The 27,699-nt window shown below is 40.3% G+C and overlaps 1 protein-coding gene across 4 annotated transcripts in view; it reads left to right on the top strand.

The window, feature by feature from the left end:
* Positions 1–27,699, top strand: part of foxj3 (forkhead box J3) — a 157,156-nt gene that overhangs the window by 87,482 nt on the left and 41,975 nt on the right. For 3 of the 4 annotated variants that reach the window (XM_061833024.1, XM_061833022.1, XM_061833025.1), the window contains exons 3-5: positions 11,565–11,639; positions 19,671–19,754; positions 22,862–22,963. In XM_061833024.1, the coding sequence (XP_061689008.1) occupies positions 11,565–11,639; positions 19,671–19,754; positions 22,862–22,963 (261 nt within the window). The remainder of the gene's footprint in view (positions 1–11,564; positions 11,640–19,670; positions 19,755–22,861; positions 22,964–27,699) is intronic. The other variant, XM_061833026.1, reaches the window with a different exon arrangement.

Genomic DNA, 27,699 nt, shown 5'->3' with positions numbered 1-27,699 from the left:
TGTTTTTATTCCAAACCACCCATGTACGTGTGGATTGTCTCAACTTTTCTGTCTAAGAGAATAAAAGGAGACGTGCTTTGTGGTCCACTCACTTCTGACTTTGGCAGAATTTCTTTGTGTTCTGGAAAAAGCCTTTTTTTGTCCACTTGTGTTCAGCGATGACACTTCCTCGCCGGTCAGTTGACTCCAGAAATGCCAGCAGCATTCCCGAGTCTTTTTTTTTTTCCCTGTATTTTTGAGCTTGTTTGGTGGATCCATATCCCCAGTAGTTACAGTTTTTATATCCGTCCATCATTCAGACTTGTTGACAAGTCAATTAGAGGTTGCAGTCCTATCTTCTAAAGTGATGATTCTCCCATGGAGGTTTTCTTTGGTTTTGTGATGACTCCTGTGCACATAGTCTTCATTTAAGATGTTCGATATGGAAACGCAGGGTTGATCTCTTCTACAGCAACATTCTTACCTTATATACAGTGAAGAAAACAAGTATTTGAACACCCTGCTATATTGCAAGTTCTCCCACTTAGAAATCACGGAGGGGTCTGAAATTTTCATCGTAGGTGAATGTGCACTGTGAGAGAGATAATCTAAAAAGAAAAATCCAGAAATCACGATGTATGATTTTTTTTTTTAAACGATTTATTTGTGTGATACAGCTGCAAATAAGTATTTGAAGACCTGAGAAAACCAATGTTAATATTTGGTACAGTAGCCTTTGTTTGCAATTACAGAGGTCAAACGTTTCCTGTAGTTGTTCACCAGGTTTGCACACACTGCAGGAGGGATTTTGGCCTGTAGTCCTGGGCTGATTCGTCACCTTTCTAAGGATCATTGAGACCCCACCAGGTGATTTCATGCATGGGGCTCCACTCCGATTGAGATTGACCGTCATGTTTAGCTTCTTGCTCCAACAGTGGACCTTTTTTCACCAAGCTGCTTGGCAATTTCTCCGTAGCCCTTTCTAGCCGTGTGGAGTTATACAATTTTGTCTCTGGTGTCTTTGGACAGCTCTTTGGTCTTGGCCATGTTACAAGTTTGAGTCTTACTGATTGAACGGGGTGGACAGGTGTCTTTATGCAGCTAACGACCTCACACAGGTGCATCTGATTCAGGGTAGTACATGGAGTGGAGGTGGACTTTTAATGGCGGACTAACAGGTCTTGGAGGGTCGGATTTCTAGCTGATAGACAGGTGTTCAAATACTTATTTGCAGCTGCATCACAAATAAATCGTTAAAAAAAAATCATACATTGTGATTTCTGGAATTTTCTTTTTAGATTACCTCTCTCACGGTGAACATGCATCGCATCTACGATGACAATTTCAGACCCCTCCATGATTTCCAAGTGGGAGAACTTGCAATATAGCAGGGTGTTCAAATACTTATTTTCTTCAATGTAGGTCAGTTTAAAGATTCAGTTTATTGTTGTAGTGTATCATGGATAATGTTATTGGGTAGTATCATTCAAGCTAGCACACTTTAACATACGTTGTAATACTTTTTTTTAAATTTTGGGATCCAAATGGATCTCGAGAATCATTTTACTCTGCATATTTGCCTTTTATGTGCAGGTGCTGGACTGGGGGTCATTGTAATATTTAACCACGGCCTCTGGCAGCGCTCACCTCTGCCTGTTTTTTTCCCACCTTCTCTCAGATCTTTGATCGGGAAGGCATCAAATCCTACGGCGTTTAAGTTAGCCTCTTTCAGGGGTTTAATCCAAACACTTGAAGGAGCACCTGTAGGTCATCATAGAGCCTCAGTTGAGCCCTGGAATGCTTGATGTAAACTCAGTAGAGTGGAACCTCGAAGGTGAACTACAGTGCTTTACTTGTTCATTTTTTTTTAAAATCTAATGAGCAAGTCAGGAAATAAATTAATAAAGCCCATTGGAAATCATCAAAACAGAATCTTAAAATAGACATATTATTGTCATTAAGAAATCTTTATCAAGAGCACAGTCAATATTTGAATGTGATTTTAAAAATCTTAATTGTCAACCTAGCCTTATTGGACCAAGGATCCAGGATGCAATGTTTCACTGTTATTATTGTCAAGTTATTGTTCAATTAGCCATTTTGTACTGAGCAGCCTGGACACAGGCTCATTTCCTCATTACGTTGCTGTGTTCCGAGGCAACTGTGCAAAATGATCAGCTCCTCTCACGTCTGGTTTTGCTTAAAACTTGTTTTCATCTTCAAAACTCACTGGTGAAAAATGTCATTTTTCCTTTCGCATTAGATTTGTAAAGTTAGCCTTAATGCACTAAGCGAGCCAAGACTAAAGCTCATTTAACACTTCCACTTTAATACGATGAGATTGGTACACCAAAAGACACGTCTGGTTTGCTCACTTTCATCTTGACAATTTCACTTTTTTTAAATTGTTTTCAACTTTTTGTTGACTTGGCCATCTTGCAGCTAGGACAGGTGCGTTTAAAATGATTACTGCATAAATGTATAGTTACGTTAAAAAAATGCCGGTTGTCTAGTGTTGTTTCGTTCAAAAACGATTAGTACAGGAGAACGAATCTTTTTAGTGAACAAACTGTGCCGAATCAGTCTATGAAATGATTCGAATGAGGAAGCATTTAAATTATTTTATGAAAAAGAACTGAACAATTCGTTGAATGAAGCATTTGAAGAACTGATTAAAGAGATTCAGTATACTCAAAAGAACTGCCGTGGCCATCACTACTGTTATCTCGCAGCAACATCACAGCAAGTTCCGTTTCCGTTCCTCTCTGCCATTAGGGTTCCTTTCTGTGGAACTCTCACACATTTATATTCCAATTCATTCTTTCACAGAAACATCTTTTTATACCTGGCCACCTTGCTAACTGTTCAATAAACACCGCATCTTATTCAGCCTGTGGCTCACACGATATAAGACATTTGCGCATGTTTCCTGCTCGTTACATACCCAAAATACTTCACGTTTCAATGTATTTCATCAGCCCAAGTAACACAAAATACACAACCCTTGGGTGTATGGAGCAGGCTGTGCTGTAAATGAGAAATGCATTTTTCAGTGGGTAGGCATAACTGTACATATAGGTAACTGGATGCTGGAGTGGTAGAAATAAGACAAGTACTTTTAACTAAGTAACTCGCAATTGCACTGGAGAGGCAAAGATGCAACAAACGCACTTAGTTGTTATAAAGTGTGGGAGGAAAATTCATGCTGGGCGGCATTTAAAATTTTGAAAACTAAAATGGTAGAAAAAAAACTTGCTATAGCTCTGGAATTTAGTACTACGTACTAGTTCAGTGTTTGCATGTGTTTTCATCAATCCTATTCAAAAATGTATTATGTATTTAGTAACAAATGTCGGAATTTACACAGCAGGGTCTTTAGGTTAGAGGTTCTACTGTCCTGGCAACTGTTTGTCATGGAATATACTGTTTGTATTGATTGGTAAGAGCCCTTGTAAACTACGTCCAGGGTTCTAAAGTTGTACCTTACAGCACGGGGGGGCATGAGTTTATTCTGATGTCTTGCCACCCCCCCACCCTCTCAAATCACTGGTGCTCATCCCAATGTCATAACCACAATGTGTGCCTACATGTGTCTGTCCCAGCGTGCCCAATCCGCTCTCCGGGCTCCCTGACCGCGCACCAGGGCTCGCTCGTTGGTCCCCCAGCTGTGAGGAGCCGGGTTCTGACGCGCCCTGTCCCTTTGGCTCACTTGGGATGTTTGACGTGCTGAGCGCAGAGGTCAACCTGACCTAGATTTTTTCCCCTCGGTGACTCTTCTTGCTGAGCCTGGGCGATCTTCAGCAGGGGAGGTGGGGGTAGCAGGCGACGTGGTGATGGTTGGGGGGGGAGGTTATGTGAGGGCGGAGATGCTTACGCCTCCACTGCTGTCCTGGTGTGTTAAATCACCGCCATTTCTCTTTGTGTGCTCACGTTTTTTTTTTTTTTTTTTTTTTTTTTAAGTTGTGTAGGAGGCATCACACATGCAGACTGAGGTCAGATATGAAGTGCTCTGTGGGGGTTGCAGGTAGATGCTAGGCGGCACTTGTGCAGGACCCCTGTAGTGAGCACTGTCTGACTCACTTTGTGTTGCTCTCTCAACACTTTCTGACCTCACTTCCCCCTTTTTTGTTCTTTACATGAAGTAATCCGTTGTTATACAGTAGAACATGGAGAGTTCAACCAAAACTTGGGGTTAAAATATGCCTTGCAGTGGTGGCATTACAAGTAGCGGCATTGCTAGTTAAACCACATTTCTCTATAGAATGGCTGTAACTTTACGGTTTAAAACATTTTCATCATCACATAAAGCAGTAGCATCCACAGGAACTCCATTTCCCCAGGCAGTTTCAAACGTGAAATGCATCTTTTGTTTTTCTTTCCTTTTCGACATCACATACCTGTCCTCCTGCTGATGCCCGACCTAGACGATGTCCTAAAGGAAGCCTACAAATTGAATGCGCACAGCTGGAAAGATGTGTACATCTGATGAATTTATGCATCCAACAATACACAATGCAGCTCTGCTTACGTTTTGGCTTTCACATGATTGGAGGGGTGTCACACTAGTGGGGAATCTTCTCCTTTTTGATTAAGTTATGGGTGGAGAGAGTCTCGGTGTGGTCTTGGTTATTATGTAAATGAGCTCGGCAGTAGGGCAGAAGTGTAGAAGGACTCACTTAGACACATTTCATGATTTAGGTATGTGACAAAATATTAATCCCACACCTGATAGGTGGTCTGATACTATGTAGACCCAACTGTTTGTATGGAAATACTTAAAAAGTATTAGCTATGTAGTCTTTGTCATCAAAGTAGCCAGAGAGCTTAAAGACAGTTTTATATTCCAATTAGGTTAATATTAACAGTTGATAACTCGTGTTTATACTTTTATGATTGTTGTGAATTTTATGTGAATTGAAACTTACAGGTAGTAAAGGTTTTTATAACGGAAACTGCTCTTAGTCTAGAACACATTATTCCAAATATAATTACATAGTAACTTTAGTTTTCAAATATCCTTTTTTTTTTTTTTCTTATGTTTTCTGTGAGTTTCTCAGTTTTCACACATCAGCTCAGATTTTGTACCGTTAGTCGCCTGACTCGATCACTCATTTCCTGGAATTGAGCGCCCACACAAAGCATCTTATGCGAAGGTGCAACAGTATTGAGTGTTTTCTCATTGACTGTGCATCAACCGGTGCGTTTATCTGAGGCATTTTGAAAGTTTTTGTTTGCTTATTTATTAAAATTGACTGCTCAACAAAACGCCATGGCGACAAAGAAAGGTCTGAGTACATGCACTTTGATAAAGAGTGTACAAAAACGCATTGATGACAGATTTAAAAAAAAATATATATATATATAATTCATTTTTTATGCAACAGGGGTCAAGGGACTCTCAAAAAGGTCTCAGTGCCAGTAAAATACAAAAGGAAGTAACCCTGGATAAACAAAAACCTCTCCTCCATGTCCCTTCCTCACTTTCTGGTCGAGTCTTCAGTAAAAGTGATTAGATATTCATTCAGCCATCTCATAAGTCATTTTTATTTATTCACATTTTGTACATGTAAAAACATCCATCCACCCATCCATTTTCTTTGCCGCTTATCCTACGTGGGTCGCGGGGATTGCTGGAACCTATCCCAGCTGTCAACGGGCAGGAGGCGGGGTACACCCTAAACTGGTTGCCAGACAATCGCAGGGCACATCTAGACAAACAGCCGCAGTCACAATCACACCTAGAGGCAATTTAGCGTGTCCAATTAATGTTGCATGTTTTTTGGGATGTGGGAGGAATCCGGAGTGCCCAGAGAAAACCCACGCAGGCCCAGGGAAAACATTGAACCCGGGCCCTCAGGACAGTGAGCCCAACGCTTTACCAGCTGCTCCACCGTTCCGCCCATGTAAAAACATTCTCTGTAAAATATATTTTTGACGACATTTAAGGGTGCTCAGAACGGATTAGTTCAATTTATATTATGTGAAATATGGCTTCAGTTTTCTGACAATTTGGTTTGAGTGAAACCGTCTACAAGGATTCATCACAAATTGGGTTTTAATCTTTAATTTAATCTCAATACAGAGAAGCAGTTTTGAAATGTGAACAAATGGACTTGCACTTTCTCCATCAGCCAGCCCTCACTTTCCTCTCCTGTTCATCTCCTCATCACCATTATAATCTTGTTCTCTCCCCCCGCTGTCATTGCAATTTCCCCAAGTAGCCCCTTTGTTCTGTTTTGTGTTTACCCAAAATTCTCCGTTCACCCGCCTCTTGGCAAATGTTCAGTATGCGCTGTAAAAACATATCTTGACACAGCAAGGAATGTTGCAACAGGTAAAGAAAAGGAATGTATGCATGCAGAACGCGTTTGTTAAAAAGTAAACTTCTAATGTAGCCGTAGCAGCCGCTGGCCTCCTCTTCTTGACGGTATCAATGATTTAGACCCAGCAGAAGGTACTTAATGGATGCGGCCTCCACTCTGCTCAAGTTCAGCAGTGTTGGCTGGCCTGCCGTACTGTATACACACTCTTTGAAGACAAACAGTACACTCAGAGGTGAAACAAATGTAATTGCTTCAGTATGTATCCTTTTTTTTCAGCTCAAGCCACGCTGTCTGCCGCAGAGAAGTTCTGGGCTTTTTTTTTTTTTTTTCAGTAGCAGATGCCGGAAGAGCATCATATCTCTTTGTCACCATACAATATGCATGATCAAGGCCAGAGACAAAACGCTTCACAAGTGAAACACAACTTGGGGATCCAGCCATCATTGTGCAGGATGTCAGCTCAGTAAGAGTCGAAATGATTCACTCCAGCTCTTTTGCTTTTTATTTCAAATTTGTGTGTGTCTGCGTTTGTGTGTGTGTGTGTGTGTGTATGATTGTGTGGGGTTGGGGGCAGGGGTGTTACTCCCTGGACTGGTTTCCAGTCAGTCCCAGGGCACATATAGAGCTGGTGCACCTATGTCATAAAATCACGTGACTCGCCATATTGCTGGTCAAACTAAGAATTGTTGTAAGGTAATTCCGTTGAGACGAAACGAAAATACATCAAACAGCACGACATGCAGAGTTTGTCTGATACCGTTAAACATTTAGAAGGTGATAATAAACGGCACGTGGAAAATTTAGAGACACTTGGCATAGTAGATCCATATTTAATGCCGAAGTCGAGGTTTTCGGCGAGAAGAAAGTGGACTGTTAATTTACTTCCGCTTGTCTTGGACAACTGGATCTACACATCTGGTGAGTAAGTCGTTGAGATTTACACAGTAAAGTTTCAAAGTGTAGAAAAGTCTGGACGGATACAAATACTTGGTTGCTGGGTCTGTCCTCAATCAGTAATAAATCCCACATAGTGATGGAGGCACTCAGATTTTTTCAATACAAATACCAATATTTAAATAAATGACCCCTGGTTTTAGACAAACTCACCTTCATTAACTAGGGTTGGGAAAAAAAATTTTGGACAGGGAGTCATCGCCTCCGAATACGGAAGCATATTGCAACCACACGGTAACCTCCGTAAACAACTCTGCAACAGTCGGTTTATTGTCTTTTTTTAAATACGCATTGTTCTCAAATTAGTCAATTTGTCATTATAAATACTTCTTCATAATTTGAGATTAAGAATAATTCCTACCTGAAATGAAGTGATGGCTGCACATGCGTGTGTATTTGGTGGGACACCATCCATCACATTTAATTGTCAAAATCCATCAAATTTTTCTGGTCTTTTCAGCTGGTATTCTATTGAATGATCTCTTTCAATATCTGTCTCGTCTGTCAACAGCACAACAGGTCTCAGGTATTGTAAATATTCTCTCCTCCAGGAGTTCAATGCCTCCCACAATGTCGCAGACCTCTGTTAGACCGGCAATATGGTGCCATGAAAATGGTGACGTCACATCCACGAGCTCTGGAGTGTTCTCTACAGTGTTCTGTATCCCAACCCCCTCTATAAATTACCACAATGGTTTTAGCTGACTTATCCATCTATCCATCCATCCATCCATCAATTTTATTAACCACTTATCCTCACAAGGGTTGTGGGATTGCTGGAGCCAATCGCAGCTGTCAATGGGCACGAGGCAGGGTACACCCTGAACTGGTTGCCAGCCAATTGCAGGGCACATGGAGACAAAGAGCCATACTCACATCCACACCTAGGGGCAATTTAGAATGTCCAATTAATGTTGCATATTTTTTAGACGTGGGAGGAAACTAGAGAGCCCGGAGAAGATGCAAACTCCTCACAGGCGGGTCCGAGATTGAACGTGGGACTTAGAACTGTGATGCCAACGCTTTACAGCTGAGCCACTGTGCTGCCTAGCTGCGTTATTTTCCCTGAAAAACCTGCCTGTAGTCGGGCAACTTGAACAATGTTCCTGAGAAAAGTAGTGTGGGCAGTAGAATCAGACATGTACTTTAGAGACATTTTAACTGCTCATTCTGTGTTTTTTAGAAAATTCCCCCATGATGAACATTTGTCATTTTGCTATTTTGATTAGTTTACACCAATTCTTTTTTAATACACATCTGTCAATGAACGGTGTGTTGCGATAAATGATTTTCATTTATTTATTAATGATGCAGTTCCATTTGCATCCTCCACGGTTAAACACGCAGTTCCTGGATTTTTTTCATGAATCAGGACTATTGTCAATCACTGACCTACCTAATAAACAGTACCATATTTTCCACACTATAAGGCACACTGCATTATAAGGTGCACCTTCAATGAATGGCCTATTTTGAAACTTTTCTCATATATATAAGGGGCATAGAATAGACGCTGCAGTAGCGACTGGGATTACGTTATGCATCCATTAGATGGGGTGCGCTAAAGGCTCAATATTGATCCATATATAAGACGCACCTGATTATAAGGTGCACTGTCACCTTTTGAGAAAATTAAAGGCTTTTAGGTGCACCTTACAGTGTGGAAAATACGGTTAGTTACAATTACAGTAAATTGTGTAAGAAGCACCTCAAGTCAATAAATATAAAACAAATGAAAAATAATAAGTCAGGCAGTAACTGAGCTTGCCTTCTTTTGCCGTGTGATCATGTTTTCGTACGCCCAGGAAACTGGTTCATCACACATTGTCCCTAACCTTCAAACATGGTAAGTCAGCACCTTCGTTAACCAAAGACTTCTGTATATGCGCCTCATATCGGATTGTAGCAGGAAAAAAATCTGAATTGTCTCGCTTGAGCTACATTGTATGAACCCAGTCTTTGCATAACGGTAGCCATCCTAGTTCATGATTGGCGCTCCTTAAAACAGACAGTTTGGGGTTCAGTTTTCCTTTCCACTCCAGGTACGAGGATAATTGACTGACTGCAAGGCTCTTTGTTCTCTCGGGGAACAGCGAACGCATACTATGCTTTCCATTGGCATTTCACAGTGGGGCGATTGGCGGCATCACACAACGAGCCCGTCATTATCGTCCCTCCTGCGGTATAATTGCCTTTAGTGTTGAACAAGCGGCTCCCATCTCGTCCATGTTGGGGGGAGAGGGGGGATCTCTTGCTCACTCCCCACCACTCTCCATTCATCTCCACATCCGTAAAAGCGCGCTGAGAACCCCACACTTTTTTTTCGCTTTTGTTGTTGTTGTTTTTTGTTAATTTAAAGGATGGCCACCTGTCAATAGCACTCGCAACTAAGTGAAGTGGAGGTGTGTGCAGGGCTATCTGTGTTTTTTTTTTTTTTTTTTTTTTTTTTGGCGGGGGTGGGTGTTCATTGCTCTCCGTTGCTCTGGTGGCTACTTCAGTCCCCCTCTCCATTCCGACGAGACAGCTGGCTGGAGCGCGCTCTGAGATGCCATGGAGTAGCTTGTAAGCGTGTAATGAGTTAACGTTGGGACGATGATCTGCATAATTTATTTCCTGCCCCCACAGGGCCTGCTGAAGCTTTAATTAATATCAGGCTCCTGCCACGATCCCATTGCGGGACTCCTCTTGGCTCCTGTTTTTGGCACATGTGGAATTTGATATGTTATCTTAGTAACTTGCAGTTTTAGGGAAAGAGTGACTATAACCCATACATACTGTCATTTTCCATGCACACTTGCTCTTGTATGGTCCAGCTCAATTTTGTCCCGGACAAGAATATCATAATCATTTTCTATACGCAGTTGGCAACAACAGATCTCTTCAAATGTAGTAATATTCCTTCTGACATTAATAAATGGATAATTAAACATAATTCATTGTTTCAGAGAGACGGGGAAGTGGATTATTTTTGCAAGTGCAGTGGTACCTTTACATGCGTGTGACACAACTTGAGCTCTTCGTGACATGAATTTATGTATGGCTTTTTGTGCTTTGAGTTGCAAGTAAATATTTGAAACTCAATTAAATTCACAATAGCAACACCGAAGGACCAATTCAAAAAAAGAGGCTTTAAGCTGTTTGACGGTAGTCAGTTAAAGTTTACTCTCAAACTAAAAATAAAACTGAAAATGACACCTTGTGCATTTAAAATGACTATAGATTCACCTTTTGGTCTACTAGCTTCATGGTAAAAATAATTACCGTCTTGGTTGTGGAGCTTTTAGGAATGGATTACAAACAGTGCAGCAAAAATGTATGCGATGTATGGTTTACCAAACCAGTGCTCTAACCACTGAGCTACGGGGCCTCCCGATGACAATAAAAAAGTGAACTACTTATTTTTTACGTAGAATGATACTAGTATACTCAATACTACTGCTGTATTGATAATCTGAGAGAGAGAGAGGGGTTGCGACATTAAGAATCCTCCTTGCGTATTACTAGACTTGCTCTGCTGCAATATAATTGGTTGCAGCCTTGCGACAGGACTGCATGCAACAGCCAATCATATTTCAGCATTTTTCTGCCCAGGATTCATGGATTCATAATGCCCCAATTATTAGAATTGTATATCAGTTTGTCTACCCTATAATACCCTCATGTGGTCAAGTCGAGCATACCAGCTGGAGTACCTTTGACTTGACCTTTGACCCCCCCACCCCACCCCTCAATATCACCCTTCAGAGACAAACAGGTGCAGGATTTTGCAGTAACCTGTGCAAATGGAGTGGGAACACAGACATTTCTCAGAAGTTTTTCAAGCTCGCTCATGAACACTGTTCCGACTGTTGCAAAAATAAAAAATTGCACATATTAAGGGCTTATACTGTTTAACCCTTTCAGTATTATCATTTTTCTTAATTCAACACTGTTAAATCTGCATTCCATTTTAATGTACACTGGTCTAATTGGTACACACAGACATTTTTAGAAGTATGTTTGGCTCACTTGACAAAAAGTCATTGAATGTGAGCTTGAAAGAATGACATTTCCTCGCTGTAGAATGTCAAAACAGGTCAAATGTAACCAAAATAATGTTCCAAGTACCCCACCACACCCATTTTCCTGATGTAAATGAGAAGCATGAAAGCAGGTACACTGCAATTGCTCTACTAATGACAGCTTCTCTGTCCAAAACGGGACGATACAAGCCAATGTGTTACTGTACACTTGTTCTTTCTTGTAATCTGTTTTTGTGTGTGCATACTCACATTCTCCACCTGTCTCTCTCTGTTTTTGCCCCCACAGAACTCGATACGGCACAATCTGTCATTGAACAAATGTTTTCTCAAAGTGCCTCGGTCCAAAGATGACCCGGGAAAGGTGAGATTAGAACATTTAACCCAATGGCTGGATGTACAATGCCCTCTATTTTTTTTACCCGGTACACATTAATACTCATAAAATCACAGTTATTTATGTGCATGATTTTTTTTTCTGGTGATACTAGAACTTTATTCTTCTAAGATTATGACTTAGCTTTTTGTTTGACTTTTTCTCACTTTTTAAAATCTTTTTCTTGTAATAATCTCCCTTTTGTGTCAAAACAAAAACTTTTTTTAGTAATGTACAATTTCAAAATGACTCCCAAAAAATGTTAATTAATATTTCTCATTACAGTATATCAGGCACATTACATGTGCATACAGTAGACATATTAAATCTTTGTTCTTGGAAGAAGGGTGACTTTCTTTTTTTTTTTTTAACTCAAAAAACTTTTTTCCCTCATTTTCTGTTACGATACACACATTCAATTACACTTGCTTGCTTAGTATTAGAACGTCTTTCTGAAAATATTTACCACTTTTTTTCCAAAAGAAGTATTAGTAATATTTAGCAGGTACTCATGAGCATTATGATATTATTCACACAGGTGATAGTTTTTGTAAGATTACAAAGACAATTTTTTTTTTTTTACTAAAAACAACTAGTCTTTTTCCACTCCAATGTGACGCACATAAACACTCATTGCAATATATTTTTTACAAAATTACATTACGAAAAAATGGACACAAATAATGAAACCACCTTTTTACAAAAAAAATACTTTTCCTTCCTTTCTCTGTGATATTATCACCACTGCACACTAGTGCTTAAAATATTTCAAAACGTCAAAATGTAGGTAATTTTTCTAGAAACTTTATTCTTACGATATTACAGAACTCTTTGTTTTCTTAATTACATTTTTTCTCCAATTGTTCTTAAAAACTCATGATATATATATATATATATCAGAGATATACTTTAGCGCTTATAATATTGAGATATTAAGTACACACAATATTGTTTTTTTCCCCCTCAACGTTGTTTTTGCAAGATTATATAGTTGAAAATTTATTTTTTTCTCTAAATATGACACATGCATACATTAAATATTGTTAATATCATATTGGAATATTGCATTATTTTCACAAAATTATCACTTTTTTGCACACTACATCACAGTTACATAGTGCTTAAGTTTTTTTATGCTATTCAATCAAAATGTAGATTTTTTTTCAAATAAACTTTCTTTTTAAAAGATTACTATACATTTCGTTGTCAGACTACAATTTTTTTTTTCCTGTGACAATTTTTCAGGAAAAAAAAAATTGAAAAAAAGAGTATTTTGCGAGGTACACATTTACACACCTATTGCGATGTTGATTTTTTTTTTTTTTTTTTTCCTGAACTCTGTTTTTGTAAGATTACAAAGTTGACGTTTTAACTTGTTTTTTTCTCATAATGTGATGCAGGTATGCATTAATACATGTTATTTAGAAAAAATAGGATTGTCCACGTTAATATTTTCAGATTATTGAGACTCCTTTGCAACCCAATGAGACTTTTTTGGGGGGACTTTTTCCCCATGTTGCGCTATTACTCATTTATTATTCCTGCTGTTGCTTTCCTTTGGGGTCAATAAAGTATCTATAGTATCTAACCTAACCTAAGATAACACATGTCAAAAATGAAAGCATACAAGTTGAAGACCATGTTTGGTTTGTTCAAACAGCTGGCAGTAGTCAACTCCTTTTTTTTTTTTTTGGTGTGTGTGTGTGTGTGTGTGTGTGTGTGTGTGTGTGGTGGAGTGTGTGGGGGGATTGCAAATCATGTAGTCTGTGTTCAGAAAAATGTTAACTTTGAATCCCTGCCAGAATCTTGACGGTCGAGAAATGCATGGCACGCTCTTAATCTATTAGGAACCTACCTCCCCCGCAGGATTGCATTTCATATGTAAGGAGAGACTTCTTTTCTCTTTTTTATTAGTGGGCGAGCTCAGACAGCAGATGTGGGTGAGGTGAGGAAAAGTCAGACTGGTGGAGGCCGAGTCAAAACAGAGTTTAAGTAAGGTCATTTCCAAAATCGCTGCATCCCCTTGAGCTTTCGGCAGCGATATCTTACTTGAGTCATGTTTCTCGGTCATGTTAATTTGACATTTGAATTTCAGTGGGACCACCTACTGTTGGGTTTGCAGGCCCATTTACTCAGGAGTCTCTTGTGACAGCAAGAGGATAATTAGCCCTCATCCACTGAGGTGCTTCATGACGGTGCAGCCCCTATATTTAGTCTTGCACTGTGCTTCGCTCTCATCATATAGATCCTAACCTACATTTCAGCCCTGCACTGTCTGAGCCTTTGCTACACATGCCGGGGAGGAAAAAAAATAGGCACAAATAATTACCCTCGACACACACAGGCGCGCACGCACACACACACGCACATATGCATGGAGAGTTACGCCTGGTTGTGTACTAGAGGATGGGGACTGAATGCTAATTTCGTGTTTTGCTGTAATCCTCTGATATTGACACTCCTGGGAGCTGCTCCACTAAATACAAAATAATCTATTGCTGTATGGATCCCATTCCAGATGCACAGCCAACGTTCTCGCATCCTTAATGTTTAATTTGGAATTTTCCTCACTGCTTTCTCCAGACCCCCATTCTCATCCACCACCCCCACCCCCCTTCCTCGTGCACAAGACAACTTCAAAGAGGCGGTAGCAGCTCTTGATATGTTGCATCAATATTGTAATGTGGCAGGAATATGAAAACTGCTGCTCGGATGAGATAGGAGAGGCGAAGTCTGGGTTTGTCAGTCTGGGAGATGCTTGGGATTAAATGGCGCTCGTTATTGTGCAAAAAAAAACAACACACCACCTGACTGCATGTAAATCGATGAACTGTCGATCATTAAGAATCCAGTCAGTTGTATGCAGTAGGGATGAAATGGTACACAAATATAATCTTGTGATTGTCATGACAATTCTTATCTGATTACCCGATTAATGATCAGTTGAATATTTAATAATTCTAGAAATGTTCGATAGCTGCAGCTCTAATAAGATGACCAGAATCTTTACTATTGATGTGACTCTATTCTAGGAGAGAAACAGTTCATGGGTTAACCAACAATTAACAATTTTCAAATTATAACGAGAAAAATGTTTCAATATGACAGAAATGACACCTGTACAATTTCAAAACTTAACTAGAATCATCAACAACTCATCCACTGTCAAATTAATCAACAACTATTATTATAAGTAATTAATCGTTTCAAGACCTTGTCAACTGTGAATGTTCCATGAAGGCAGACCTCTGTGTTTAATTAAACACTTTTGAAAACATCTCCTTTTACTTTAGAAAACAGAGATCAATATTTTTGATGATTTTCTGACGTTACAGACCAAATTAGGAATTACTGTAATTTCTGGCCCATAAGACACAAGTTTTTTTGCACCATTTCAACCCTTTATGCGGTGATACGGCTAATTTGTGCATTTTTTTCTAACGGTCGCAAGGGGGGCCTCAAGCGGAAAAGGTAAGAGTGTGTCCGATGGAATATGTGTGCCAAGGAAGTGACTTTTACAGGTCAGACCCTGTTAGCCCTATGCTAGCGTGTTACTGCCATGTCTCAGTGATTTTTACCGGTATGTTTAGTTTTAAACTGGCCCTGTTAGCGCGGTGCTAACATTAGCGTTTGCATTAGGGCAGAAAAAAAATCTCTGTCTTTGTAAATATCTCATGTTTCAATGTGGGCACTTGCGGCATTTACACAGCTGTGGCGTATGTATGTACGAGATGGTATTTACGAGATGGTGAGGCTTATAACCAGGTGCGCTCTGTAGGCCGGGAATTACCTTAAATCTTAATCAATGTATCTTAGTGCATTTTCTGCACAAGTCAGTTTTAAATATCCTGTTTAGCATGCATTTGAGGCTGGTATTCTAGAATGAAGTGCAATCCCATGTTGACTGCATCATCATCCGCAGATCTGTTTGTTCGGTAGGCAAACTGCAGTGGGTCCAGCAGGGGACTTGTGACGCTCTTGTGGTGGTCCAGCAGAAAGCGTTCAAAGTACTTCATGACCACAGACGTCAGGTGCACAGGCCTGTAGTCTTTCAGAAAAAGGTTTTTTGGGGACTTGGATGACGGTGGAGCTTTTGAAGCAGGATGGTACTTTGCACAGTTCCAGAGATCTGGTGAAGATCTTTGTGAAGACTGGAGCATGTTTGTTCGCAGAGACTTTCAGGCAGGATGGGGACACATAGTCTGGACCCGCCATTTTGTTAATCTTTTGTGGTTGGAAGATGCGTCTCACGTCCTGTTCATGGATGGTCAACGCAGAAGTCAGAGGTGTTGAAGTGGCCCGTGGTGCGGCCTCGTGGATATGGGGTGTGAATATGGGTTTTTCGAACGTCCCCGTTTTTGAACAAATCAGTTTTTGAATGAAAATCTCGAGATTTTTTTGCTTTTGTTTTCTAACAAAAATCGGTATTGCGTGCGGCCAGACCAGCTGACCCACGACACACTTTGTTGTGAATTCCCACGCCGCCAAAAAAAAACCGGAAATGACATAACGCGTGCGGCGCAACCAGTGCACTTTTGTTATTCTGTATAACGTAGCCTCTGTACACTGATGTGTCCCGGTAGTGACTGTTGTTTTTCTTCTAATCTCATTCTCATCATCTCCAATTAACCCCCAATCATGCCTCCAAAGAAATGCTTTTTTTTCCCCCTCATTATTGTATGTTTAAAGTTATTCTGAACTTTTGTTAATAAAAAAAAAGTTTACAAAGCTGGGGGCTGAGTTGCTACAGATACGGCAATGCACTCCCAGCCTGGCGTACACTACTACTAATGCATACATTCTAAGCAAAAAAATAAATATATATCTTTAATTATTTCATTATATAAACTCTTTAAACTATACATGTATTTCTACCATGCAGTTTATTATCAGGAAAAGCTAAAAAAAATGCTTTAAAAAGCCTAATTTTTTGGGGGCTTGGAACGCATTATTTCTTTTTCCATTCATTATAATGGGGAACATCGATTCGGTTTTTGAACAATTCACTTTTCGAACCATTTTCTGGAACGAATAGTGTTCGAGAACCGAGGCATCATTGTTTTCTTTTCAAATCTGCAGTAAAAGCTGTTTAGGTCGTCGGCTAGCCTATTGTTTTCCACTTGGGGGGGAATGTCACTTGTAATTAGTTGATTGTCATGAATGCGACTCTGATTTGGTGTCATTAGTTCTAAATTGCTTTCGTCTTTGCTGCGTAATTCCTCTTTGCGGTTAATTTCTTTAGTCTACTGGTTTATAGTGCGATTGTACACGGCCCTAATCTCACTACAATACGCAACCTCTTTAGCATGGTGAAGTTGCTCGTGTTTGGCACTAAACAACGGATTGTTGTTATTTGTCGGTACACGCTCCGCTTCACAGAAACTGACATATGATCTGACAGAGGCCGTATGTTGGTCCAGACTGCCAGCTGAATTATCAAAAACACTCCTGTCTGTGCAGTCGAAAACCGCTTTGAAGTTCTATTTTTGCTTCGTTGGGCAACTTTTTCAATGATTTTACCGAACGCTTCGTGCATTTAAGTACTTGCCTGTATGTAGGTATTAAGTAGATTAAACAGTGGTCAGAGGAACCTACGGCAGCACGAAGAATGGCACAGTGTGTGTGTGTGTTTTATTTCATGTAAAGCAAAGCAAGTAGTACAACAATTGTCTAAAATTTGGTTTTCTCTGGTAGGACACTCAATGTGCTGCTTGTATTTCAGGAGTTTGTTGTTAAAGTTTAGATTTGTTAAAGTCTCAGAGAATAATGAGGTATGAGTCTGGGTCTTTCTTCTTCTCAATTTCGTTTACTTGTTTGGCGAGCGTTAGCAGTGCTGCGATCATGTCAGCTTGAAACGTAATGTACATACCGACAGGTAAAAAGAAGGCAAACTCATGCGGCGAGTAGAATGGTTTTCAGTTCACTTTACAGTGACTCTAAAAGTGGTCTATAGTGTCTGCTGAGTTGTGTGACGTGCGCATCGATTAGTTGTTGATTATTGTATTTAATTCTTGTAAACTACAGTATGCTTGTCATTTCTACAACATTTTTGTTTGTCATTGTATTGCAGTCTGTTCTTGAATATGTATAAACATCATCTCTTAATGTAATGACAGTTATGCTAATACTTGAAATATCAAGAGGATATTCTTGTAATGTCAGCTATGTTAAAAGGGTGAAGGACGAGGTAAGATCCACTGGAATAGATGTACTATGAATATCTATATATATATATATATATATATATATATATATATATATATATATATATATATGAAATACGAAAAGGATCTGTGCCATTTTATGGGTAAATATCCATCCATTTTCTGAGCCGCTTATCCTCACGAAGGTCTCGGGATTGCTGGACCCTCTCCCAGCTGTCATCGGGCAGGAAACGGGGTACACCCTGAACTGGTTGCCGGCCAATCGCACGGAACATGGAGACAGACAACAGTCGCACTCGTAATCAGACAATGTTGGGAGTTTGGAGTCTCGAATTAATGCATATTTTTGGGATGTGGGAGGAAATTGGAGTGCCCAGAGAAAACCACACAGGCAAACTCCACGTAGGGTGGCACCATGATTTGAACCGGTCCTCCGAACTGTGGGGCCAACGCTCGACAGTGCTGCCAGGTAGATCTCTTTGATGACAAAGCATCTGTTTTGTTTTGGCTGAAGACAATATATTGTAGTGATGTGTACTATGTTCCACCACTACGTTGCAGAATATTTGTGAATAATTTAATCTTTCTTTATATGTTTTTCCTCTTTTCCTGCCAACTCTCTGGGGGTTGGCATCAGGGGTGGGTGGGGGAGAAAGAAAATGCAGCAACTCTCTCCTCCCATGAGGGTTAACTTCAAGTGTTCTTCCCCTCACTAATTATAAGCAGTGGAGCCCGGTACCGGCTTTGTCGGTTCGACTCCTCGTTTTGAAACGTGGATCATAAGACACTCAAGGATTGACTATGATGACAACACGCCTCACCTTTATCAATGATGTGGAATTTCTAATGAGGCTGCTGCATCTTTATCAGCGTTGTATTCCCCCCCCCCCCTTTCTCCATCTCCCCCTTCTCGGTTTGATTGTGCTTGTGAATTACTTCCCTCGCCTCTGAGGAGCCATTAATTGACCCCAAAGCTTAGCGCGTATTAAAACATATAATTTCACATACACACACGGCTCACCCGCCCCTGATGAATATAGGGCAAGCTTTTGGCTTTTCATTTGAACAATCGCGCCGGAGAACGCACTTTGTGAAATAACATTTTCTTCCCTTTAACGAGAGAAAGACATTGTATACGACGCTATTATTTTATGACTTCTCGCTTGGCTTCTCTGGGTAACACATCAATTATTCTCTCTGCTGGGGAAGTCATTTTAAAAGGTCCTGATCTCCCTTTCTCTTGACAATTTACATTTTTTTTTAAAAAAAATCATGAAATATTAAAAATAAATTAAAAATCCACATCGCCTTATAGTGGGGGAAATAGAGTAGTATTTTTCTTAGCGAGTGTGGACTGCCTTGCTTTGGGCTTGGAAGATGAATACCGTCAAGAAAATAAAGGAAATGCTAAAGAATAAATAATGCAGTTGGAGGCTTTTGAATGGTGCCCCCCACCTCTCCCAACCCCCACCCCACCCCCTTCCAGAGCCAGCCTGCTCTGTTCCTTCCTTGATTAGCCCCCTCTCACACCTCTGTCGGGACAGCTCCGCCTCACTTCCCAGCCCGAGAGCTGCCTTGGAAACGGCGCTCACCTGATGTCAAGGAAGTGAACATGCACAGAAGAGCTCGGCGGCAACTGCCCCTTGCCAGCCTCTAGTGGAAAAAAACGAGTCCTTTAGTCCTTAATAACAAAAAGCGTGCTCCGCATAAGCGGACGTAACAAACAAAATAAAGGCATAGTGTTTTTCACCCCAAAAAAATGAAGACTGATGCTTTTGTGCCTGCTCACAATGAGTCAAGTGTAAATGAAGGAATCCATTTTTAATCCACTTAAAATCTTCTTTCCCCCCCGCAGGGCTCTTACTGGGCCATTGACACCAACCCAAAGGAGGATGCCTTGCCGACGCGACCCAAGAAACGGCCGCGGTCCGGAGAGCGGGTAAGTGTGATACAGGAAAATAAAAAGACTTTTACTCTAAATACAGTATTTGACAATATTTATTGAGCTAATGCACATACTCTATCATACATGAGAAAAATAACTAACCCTAATCTTACGGCAACCACGACAGAGCTGTCACCAAAGCTTTGCATTGACATTAGCATTAGCATTGTGGTGCCTTGAGATATGAATTTAATTCGGTCACTGAAACGCCTGTAACAGAAAAAAAAAACATATATCTCAAATTATCTTTCCCCATGGAAGTGAATGAAAATGCTATTAATCTGTTCCAGACTCCTAACACCCAACAAAAACATAAAAAAAGGAACAGAGCTCCCTGGAATATTGCCTTTAGAAAACATTGTAATAACATAATTAAACAGTTATTCATTTTGATTAAATCATTGCAATTTACAGACAAATGTACTTCTTAATTCTATTCAGTTGAGCACGAAGGTTTTCGTCTTCCATCTAGTGCCATTTAATGGAAGAGAATTAAATTGTTCTGCCGGTCCGTCACGATACATCACTCGCATAGATCTAGTACAGTGGATGAACAAAAATGCATTTCTTGGAAAGATTGTCGGTACCATATCCACTCTAGAGAGGAACCCAAAACCTCTATCACCCGTGGGGCAGACATTGTAACCATTAACCCATCTTGGCTATCTTTTTAGAATGTATACAAATAAATGCAACATTTCTTTACCAGTGCATACTAAAATGAACTATAATGAAAGTTATTTCTCATTGACGGTGGCACGTACTGTAGCTTTGCCAAAGTTAAAAAAAATTCACAACAGTACCCAACCTCTTGCTTTTGCATTAAAATCCATCCTTAGCCCTTGTATTGTCTTGCAATAGATTGTCCCTCATGAAGTGTTCTGTGAGTGTGTACAGCGACTATTCTATTCCTTTTTCTACCTTTATCTCTCTTCCGTTCTTCTTCACATATACACAAGCAGCAGGCGTTCATATATAGACTTTATGTAACTGCCTCCCTAGCCTGTCATGAAGTGAGGAAACTTATTAATTAATGGTGCCGGTGGTAGCCATTACACACATTATAATCTGCACCTCCCCAAATTTTAATTAATTAAAGTTTTTTTTTCAGATATCAATTAATATGGAGCGCTATTCTGAGCTTTTGGCTTTTTAATTATAAATGGTCTGGCGTTACACACGGGCTTTGAAAGGAGCCGCTCACATTTGAACTGGCCTCAGGGCATCGAAGCGCTGCGGCCTCTGGAAGGCTTCCCTTACTATGTGGCTGACCACAGTCCGCCGGGAAGGGAAGGTTCTGTTAAGATGGGATTTCGGGGCCAGATCTGTGCCCATTCTACTCCTGTTGAACCCACCACACGTTGTGCAAGGTTTGCATTTCAAGCATTTTTAAAAGCATATTAGATATAGACAGAAATATACAGTATATCCATCATGTGGATACTTTTATATTGAGAGGACTATTTTATTGTTGTCTTTGGTAATACGTGAATAAATCATCACGTCTATTATATATGCAAATACTTGCACATGATTCTGCTACACACTGAAATGGCATTAAAAATCTATTCAAAAGGGTTGATTTGAAATATTTTATGTTATTGGTATATTGAACATGAATAATGTACTATAACAATTTAAATACATTGCACTGCTGCATGTTGACCAAGTCTTAAAAAATGTATAAAAATATTTGTATGAAAATGTATAGTCATGACTCAATTGGAAAAAAATAAAATTTAGCATCAACATATTGTCTACATATTTTATTCAGTATTGACATTGAAAAATTATACATACAAAAATATGTCTCCGCCACACATTATCAAGATAGTCATTGTTTAAAAAGTATCTTAATGTCTGTTGTATTTAGTTAATAAAAACATAACCATAAATACAGTATCTCTTCAATATATTGATTGTTGTTATTTATATTTTCAAAATAGCAAACATTCATGTTGTTTTCATGAGTGATTATTTTGTTTCATACCAAATAAAATAACGTAAAGTTGCATCATATAAAATATTACAATTAAAATGTATATGTAATTTGTATATAATCTTATTTAGTAACGTAAATTTAAAGTAAAAGTCAGTACTAGTACTATGTCTTTACATAATATTGAGAATAATTTTTCATTTTTATTTAATAAGTAACCATCCATCCATCCATTTTCCGCACTGCTTATGCTCACTAACTGACTCCAGGTCAGAATCAGGGTAGGCACTGAACCGGTCGCCAGCCAATCTCAGGGCGCACACGGGCAAATAATTATTCACACTCCCATTCACTCCTACGGGGAATTTGGAGTGTTCAATTCAACTTCCATGCGTGTGTTTGGGATGTGCTACGAAACCCGGGTTTCTGAAGAAAACCCACACAGGCACAGGGAGAACATGCAAACTGCACACACGGGAACCTCAAAACTGGGAGGCAGATGCGCTAACCGGTCTTCCAACGAGCCACATCTTTAATATATTTGTTCATTCAATTATCCATAATGTATATCTTGCAGGATTAAATTTATTCAACATATTACGTATCAAAGTGCATGCCGTATGTTGTATACGACGCGTCTCTGGTGTGGTTGTATGTTGCCTGATACAAAAGAAAGTGAAGCGTTTCTATTCTGTCACCCCCTTCTTTCCCTCTCCAAACTAGGAATTCCATTAAGAGTCTCAGACAGCACAAGTGAGAGTTTGGGAAATCTCATTTAGTGTTTATCATGAATTAAAAATGGTATTGTCGGCAGCCAATCCTCTTAGCGTAAGCACTTTTTCAGAGGGAGACGGGCACAGCCGAGTTATCTTTGACGACAGCACACACAGCGGGCACGCGTAATGCGCTTCAAGATGACGATGATGTGTGTTTCTTAGGTGGGAGGTGAGGTTGGGGATGAATGCCTTCTCGTTTTCCCGCGAAGAAGCACGCTTGAAATGTGACCTAAATAAGAGGCGCGGTCTTCATTTTGCGGCGAGATGCGAACAAAAGCCCGAAAACATCAACCTGCTTGTGTTTAATAATTGGATTATGTTGGATTTTATTTTATTATTTTTCCTTTTTCTGCCTCCGCATCCCACCCCCAACACACCCTCCGCAGGCATCTACGCCATACAGCCTGGAGTCGGAGTCTTTGGGGATGGAGTGTATGATCTCTGGAAGTGCCTCTCCAACGCTGGCAATCAACACTGTGACTAACAAGGTACTACAGGCGGCCCTTCAGCCTCCAGCTCCCCCGACACGCACCTGGCTACGCGGCTGCACCCTGACCCCGCCCACTTTGCCAACCACCTACTGCATAGTTTCCCCGCAGAGAGAGAAGCTCTCCACACAAATGCACACACGCGCGCACACACCCTCACATGCCTAAAGCTTATCCGCAACCCACACTAAAATACACGATGCAATACACACTAACACCTGATTCCTGAACAACAGCAGGCTTCTGTTGTTGAGCTCGGCAACACTATGCCCGCATGGGTCTTTTGCAACAATGAGACCTGGCCATCCGATAAACTACGGTGCCCGAGTTTGCGTTAACGTTAGTTGAGGACAAATCTTCTCTTGCTTATCATTGTGTCACTGATTTTGCTTTGACTTGATTTTTAGTGGAGTTCTGTGTTATTTGAACCTGAAATACACATAATAATAAAATGAAAGGCCGAACATGTAATGGACCTTTCCGACTTGCGGTCTTCAGCTCCGCCACCCATAGCTACAGTTGCCATGCCCCACAATCTTCCAAAATGGCGACTGAACATAACAGGTTTCAACTGGATTCTCTGTCGCGTATTCCAGATAATATTGGGGTATGGTTTTTGCCAAATGCGTCAGACTTGTCCAAGAGAGTTCTACAGACAGGTCTCAACTATTTCACGCAAGGATATGTACACGGAATTAAGATTTTGGACGGAGCATGATGCAATGTTAGAGTTACAGCGAAACGTTGGCGATCGATGCAAAAAAAAAAGTTTGACGCCTCACAAACTTCATATTGAATTCCAACAGGATAAAATTTTGGAATCATACTGCGCATGTAAAGCAGGGTGAGTACTTTTTACTTGGAAAGATCACGTTGATTGTAGTCTTTATATGCGAGCGGGTGTATTCATTTGACTTGGTTCGTAATGGAAGCTAGTGCTCTGTCTCAAAAGTCAGATGTGATCCAAATAGGCAAATAGACATTTCTCTTGCATGACATGGCGCATTTATGTATCCCTAACCCAACTCTTGGGCATAAAACATGACACACTTCATTCAGCAGGTCAGGGATACACTAACAAAGTGAAAGTTGTTCTCCTGCAATGTATAAAGCACTGATAATAATTCAATCAAGATACTTCTCCCTCACTTACCTTTGAACATGCAGACTTGTGTTTGTTGATATTGTCCACATTTAGTTGTACATGCGCTCTTCCGCGATTCTTAATCCATCGTAGACACTACGTCAACTGTGTTTTAGGCTCTGGAAAATGAATTAACTGGGCCTGTTGTTACCTAGCAGGATATCTTTCATCAGAGTTACACGTTCCCCAAGCGCGTTTGAGGACCATTTTCTTCGTAACATTAACTTTTCCAAGTGCACGCTACTGACAACTCGCATTGCTTGTGGGACAACATGGCGGCGAGAGGGGCATGTCAAGCCAGGGGTTAAGACAATGCGGGTATCTGATTGGCTATTATTGTATGAGTGATTGACAGGTCGGAAGGGACCAGAAGTGTATCTGCCGCCACACCTGCCACATGCCTTGTAAACAAACACCGTGTAGCTCAGTTTCTGGCTAGCAGATATCATTAGCCAGCCATGTTTATTGTACACCTGAGCAGAAACCGTGAGAATCTAGCCGGATGTTGATAAACCTTCTGCGTAAGGGTTTTTTTTTTTTTTTTAATGTGAACGGCGGGGATTTATTGGCAGCCCTCGATTGGTCGCGAGACAAAAATAGAATCGTGTGTTGTTTTTCAAATGTGGGAGGAAGACTTGTTCTTTTTATGCGTTAAAAAAAAAAAAGCTTAGGACCACTTGCACATCCGGGAATAATGCTACGGGGACGAAGAGCTTTTTGCCGCAAGTGCACCATTCACTCTGAAATTGAAATAGGCTTTTTAACCTTAAGCTCTCATCCTGTGGGCCCAGTGGGGGCAGCTCTCAGGAGTACTTTTAAAAAGCCTACAAGAGTCACTTATTCATTTACAAGCCAGCATTACCGTCCTTCCATCCATACATTTTCCGTTCCGCTTATCCTCACTAGAGTCGCGGGTGAGCTGAAGCCTTCCCGTATGACTCTGAGCGGGAGGCGGGATCTACCCTGAACTGATCGCCGGCCGATCGCGGGGCACATATAAATAAACAACCTTTTACACTCACATTCCCACCTACAGGCAATTTACAGTTAAAAACCAGCACACAAGCATTCAATCCTGTGTGTGTGTTTGTGTGCGACAGGGGCCTCTTAAGCTCCCGAGTTGTACGGCAAAGGGCACAGTGTCAGTGTGTTGTAACTTCTGCGCGCATGCAGGCAGAGTATGTTAGCGAGGATTTTCACTTGTTTTGACAAGCACTACGTATAAGCATATGTGCATTTTTTTTCCCTCAATCTGTCTTCTCACGACGCGCTCATGTCAGTTAGGATTCAGATGACTGGGCAGTACAGCAAACACAAAAACAAAATACTAATTCAACCAAGATTTATAATTCAAATCAGGACAAAACATGCTTGTTCTTCGTCTGCCGAGACCTTCTAACTGGGCAGTTTTTTTTGTGTAAGCCCATTCCAATTGCTCAAAGCATTTTTTCATTTTATTACTGTTCAAGTTTCGTTTACTTCTGTAGACCTTATTAGGGGTGTCGCAATCCCATCTCTGAGATCGGAAATCTGTCCGATGTCACCAACACATCAAAGATCGGTTTGGACTGGATGTAAAATGTCACATTGTACTTTTCTTATAGAGCTCGTGCGCGTGACGTCACCATTTTCACGGCTCCATTTTGCTGGTCAAAAAGAGCTGCTGGACAATGTGGGGGACATTGAACCAGAGCAGAATATACACAATGCCCAACACTTGTTGTTATGTTGGTTATTACAACAGACGAGACAGATATTCAAAGAGATAATTTTATGGAATACCAGCTAAAAAGACAAGAAAAGATGATGGATTTCGGCAATTAAACGTGATGGATGGTGCCCAACCAAAATACGCGCACGTCTGTGTAGCGACCACTTCACTTCAGGTCAGAATTCTTCTTCTTAATCTCAAATTCCAAAGAAGTATTTATAATTCCAAGTTCGCTCATTCGAGAACAACGCGTTTGTTAAAAAAAACGACGGAGTCGTCTGCAACGTACACGAAGCGTGTTGCGGCCACACGTTAAGCTTCGGTGAACCTCTCCCCGACAGATTTTTTTAATATGCATTGTTCTCAAATGAGTCCACAGCGTATTTAAAAGAAAATAAACCGTCGGTCACACAGAGGTTTACTGAAGTTCAACGCGCTTCCGTGTACGGGGCCTGAAGCCTATCCCAGCGGTTTATTTTCTTTTTTGAAATATGCGTTGGACACATTTGAGAACAATGCATATTTTAAAAAAAACGCCTGTCACGGAGAGGTTTAGCAAAGTTTAACATGTGGACGCAACACGCTTCGTTTACAGAGTAGCTGATACACTGTCTTTTTTTTATTTCCCTAATCGTAGTTAATGAATGGGAGTTTGTGGAAAAGCAGGGGTCATTTATTTAAATTTTGACATTTCTATTGAAAAAAATCTGAGTGGCTCCATCACTATGTGGGGTTTATTCTTGATTGAGAACAAATCCAGCAACGAAGCATTTTTATGCGTCCAGACTACTTTTCTACGCTTTCAAACTTCCGTGTAAATCTCGACGACTTACTCACCAGATACATGTGTATGTCCAGCTGTCAAAGACAAGTGGAAGCTGGTTAATAGTCCAATTTCTTATTGGCGGAAACATCGACTTCGGCAATAAATTTGGGTCCTCTTTGCCAAGCGTTTCTCATTTTTCCTCTTACATTCGATTATGATCACCTTCTAAATGTTTAACGGTATCGGACAAAACTCTGGGTGTATTTTCGCGTCGTCTCCAATCAACTTAGCATTGAAGAATGGTTTGTTTGACCGACACTTCCGGCCAGTGACGTGATTTGATGGAGTAGGTGCACGAGCTCTATAGAGGCAATCCATTCCTTGCTCCACTCCAGCACTTTTATCCAGCAGAGCCAGGATGGCATGCGGAGCCCACGTGATCTCAACCACAGGTTGCTCAGGTGCTAACATAGCAAGGAGTAAGAGTGAATGTTGGTTGCTTAATATTGTTTTTTTTACCCTCCAGTTGAGGTTCACTGTAAAACTAAACAGACATAACCAAAGAACTACGCCTGTTGAAACACACAATGAATGGAAAACACTATTCACAAGCTAACAAAATTAGCATCGCACTCATGGAACTTACCTCTCTCAAAAAATTGAATATTGTTACACAAAAGCTATACAGACGTGATTTTTCCGTTTATAGGCGGAATTTCATCTTTTTAAATTTTGTTGTTTTTTTTTAAATTCAATTTTTTTTTTGCATGCCATGATGCAAATCTAAATTTAGTTTCACTTCTAGTAGTTTACTTAGTTGAATTTGTAATTTTTTGGGGTAAAGGTATGCACCTAAATGATGAACAATTTTATTGTGTACATTTTGAAAGCAGAATAGCATTTATTTATAGATGTACTAGATATATTTCCTTCATAATACAATTTATAAAACTTGCACATTAAAATTGGTGATCATGCTTGCAGCCCCCAGGCTCCCTGCTATTTTTCTTTCATTCGGTCAAATCACATTTCTGGCTACATAAATGCATACAAACGAGAAATATACCGTAACGATATTTTCTTGACAGATTTTTCAAACAGAAAAATGAGTTATA

This window comes from Syngnathoides biaculeatus, chromosome 10 (genome assembly GCF_019802595.1).
Source record: "Syngnathoides biaculeatus isolate LvHL_M chromosome 10, ASM1980259v1, whole genome shotgun sequence".
Lineage (NCBI taxonomy): Eukaryota > Metazoa > Chordata > Actinopteri > Syngnathiformes > Syngnathidae > Syngnathoides > Syngnathoides biaculeatus.
The sequence above is the reverse complement of the archived record's forward strand: the minus strand, read 5'-3'. Positions and strand labels throughout refer to the sequence as shown.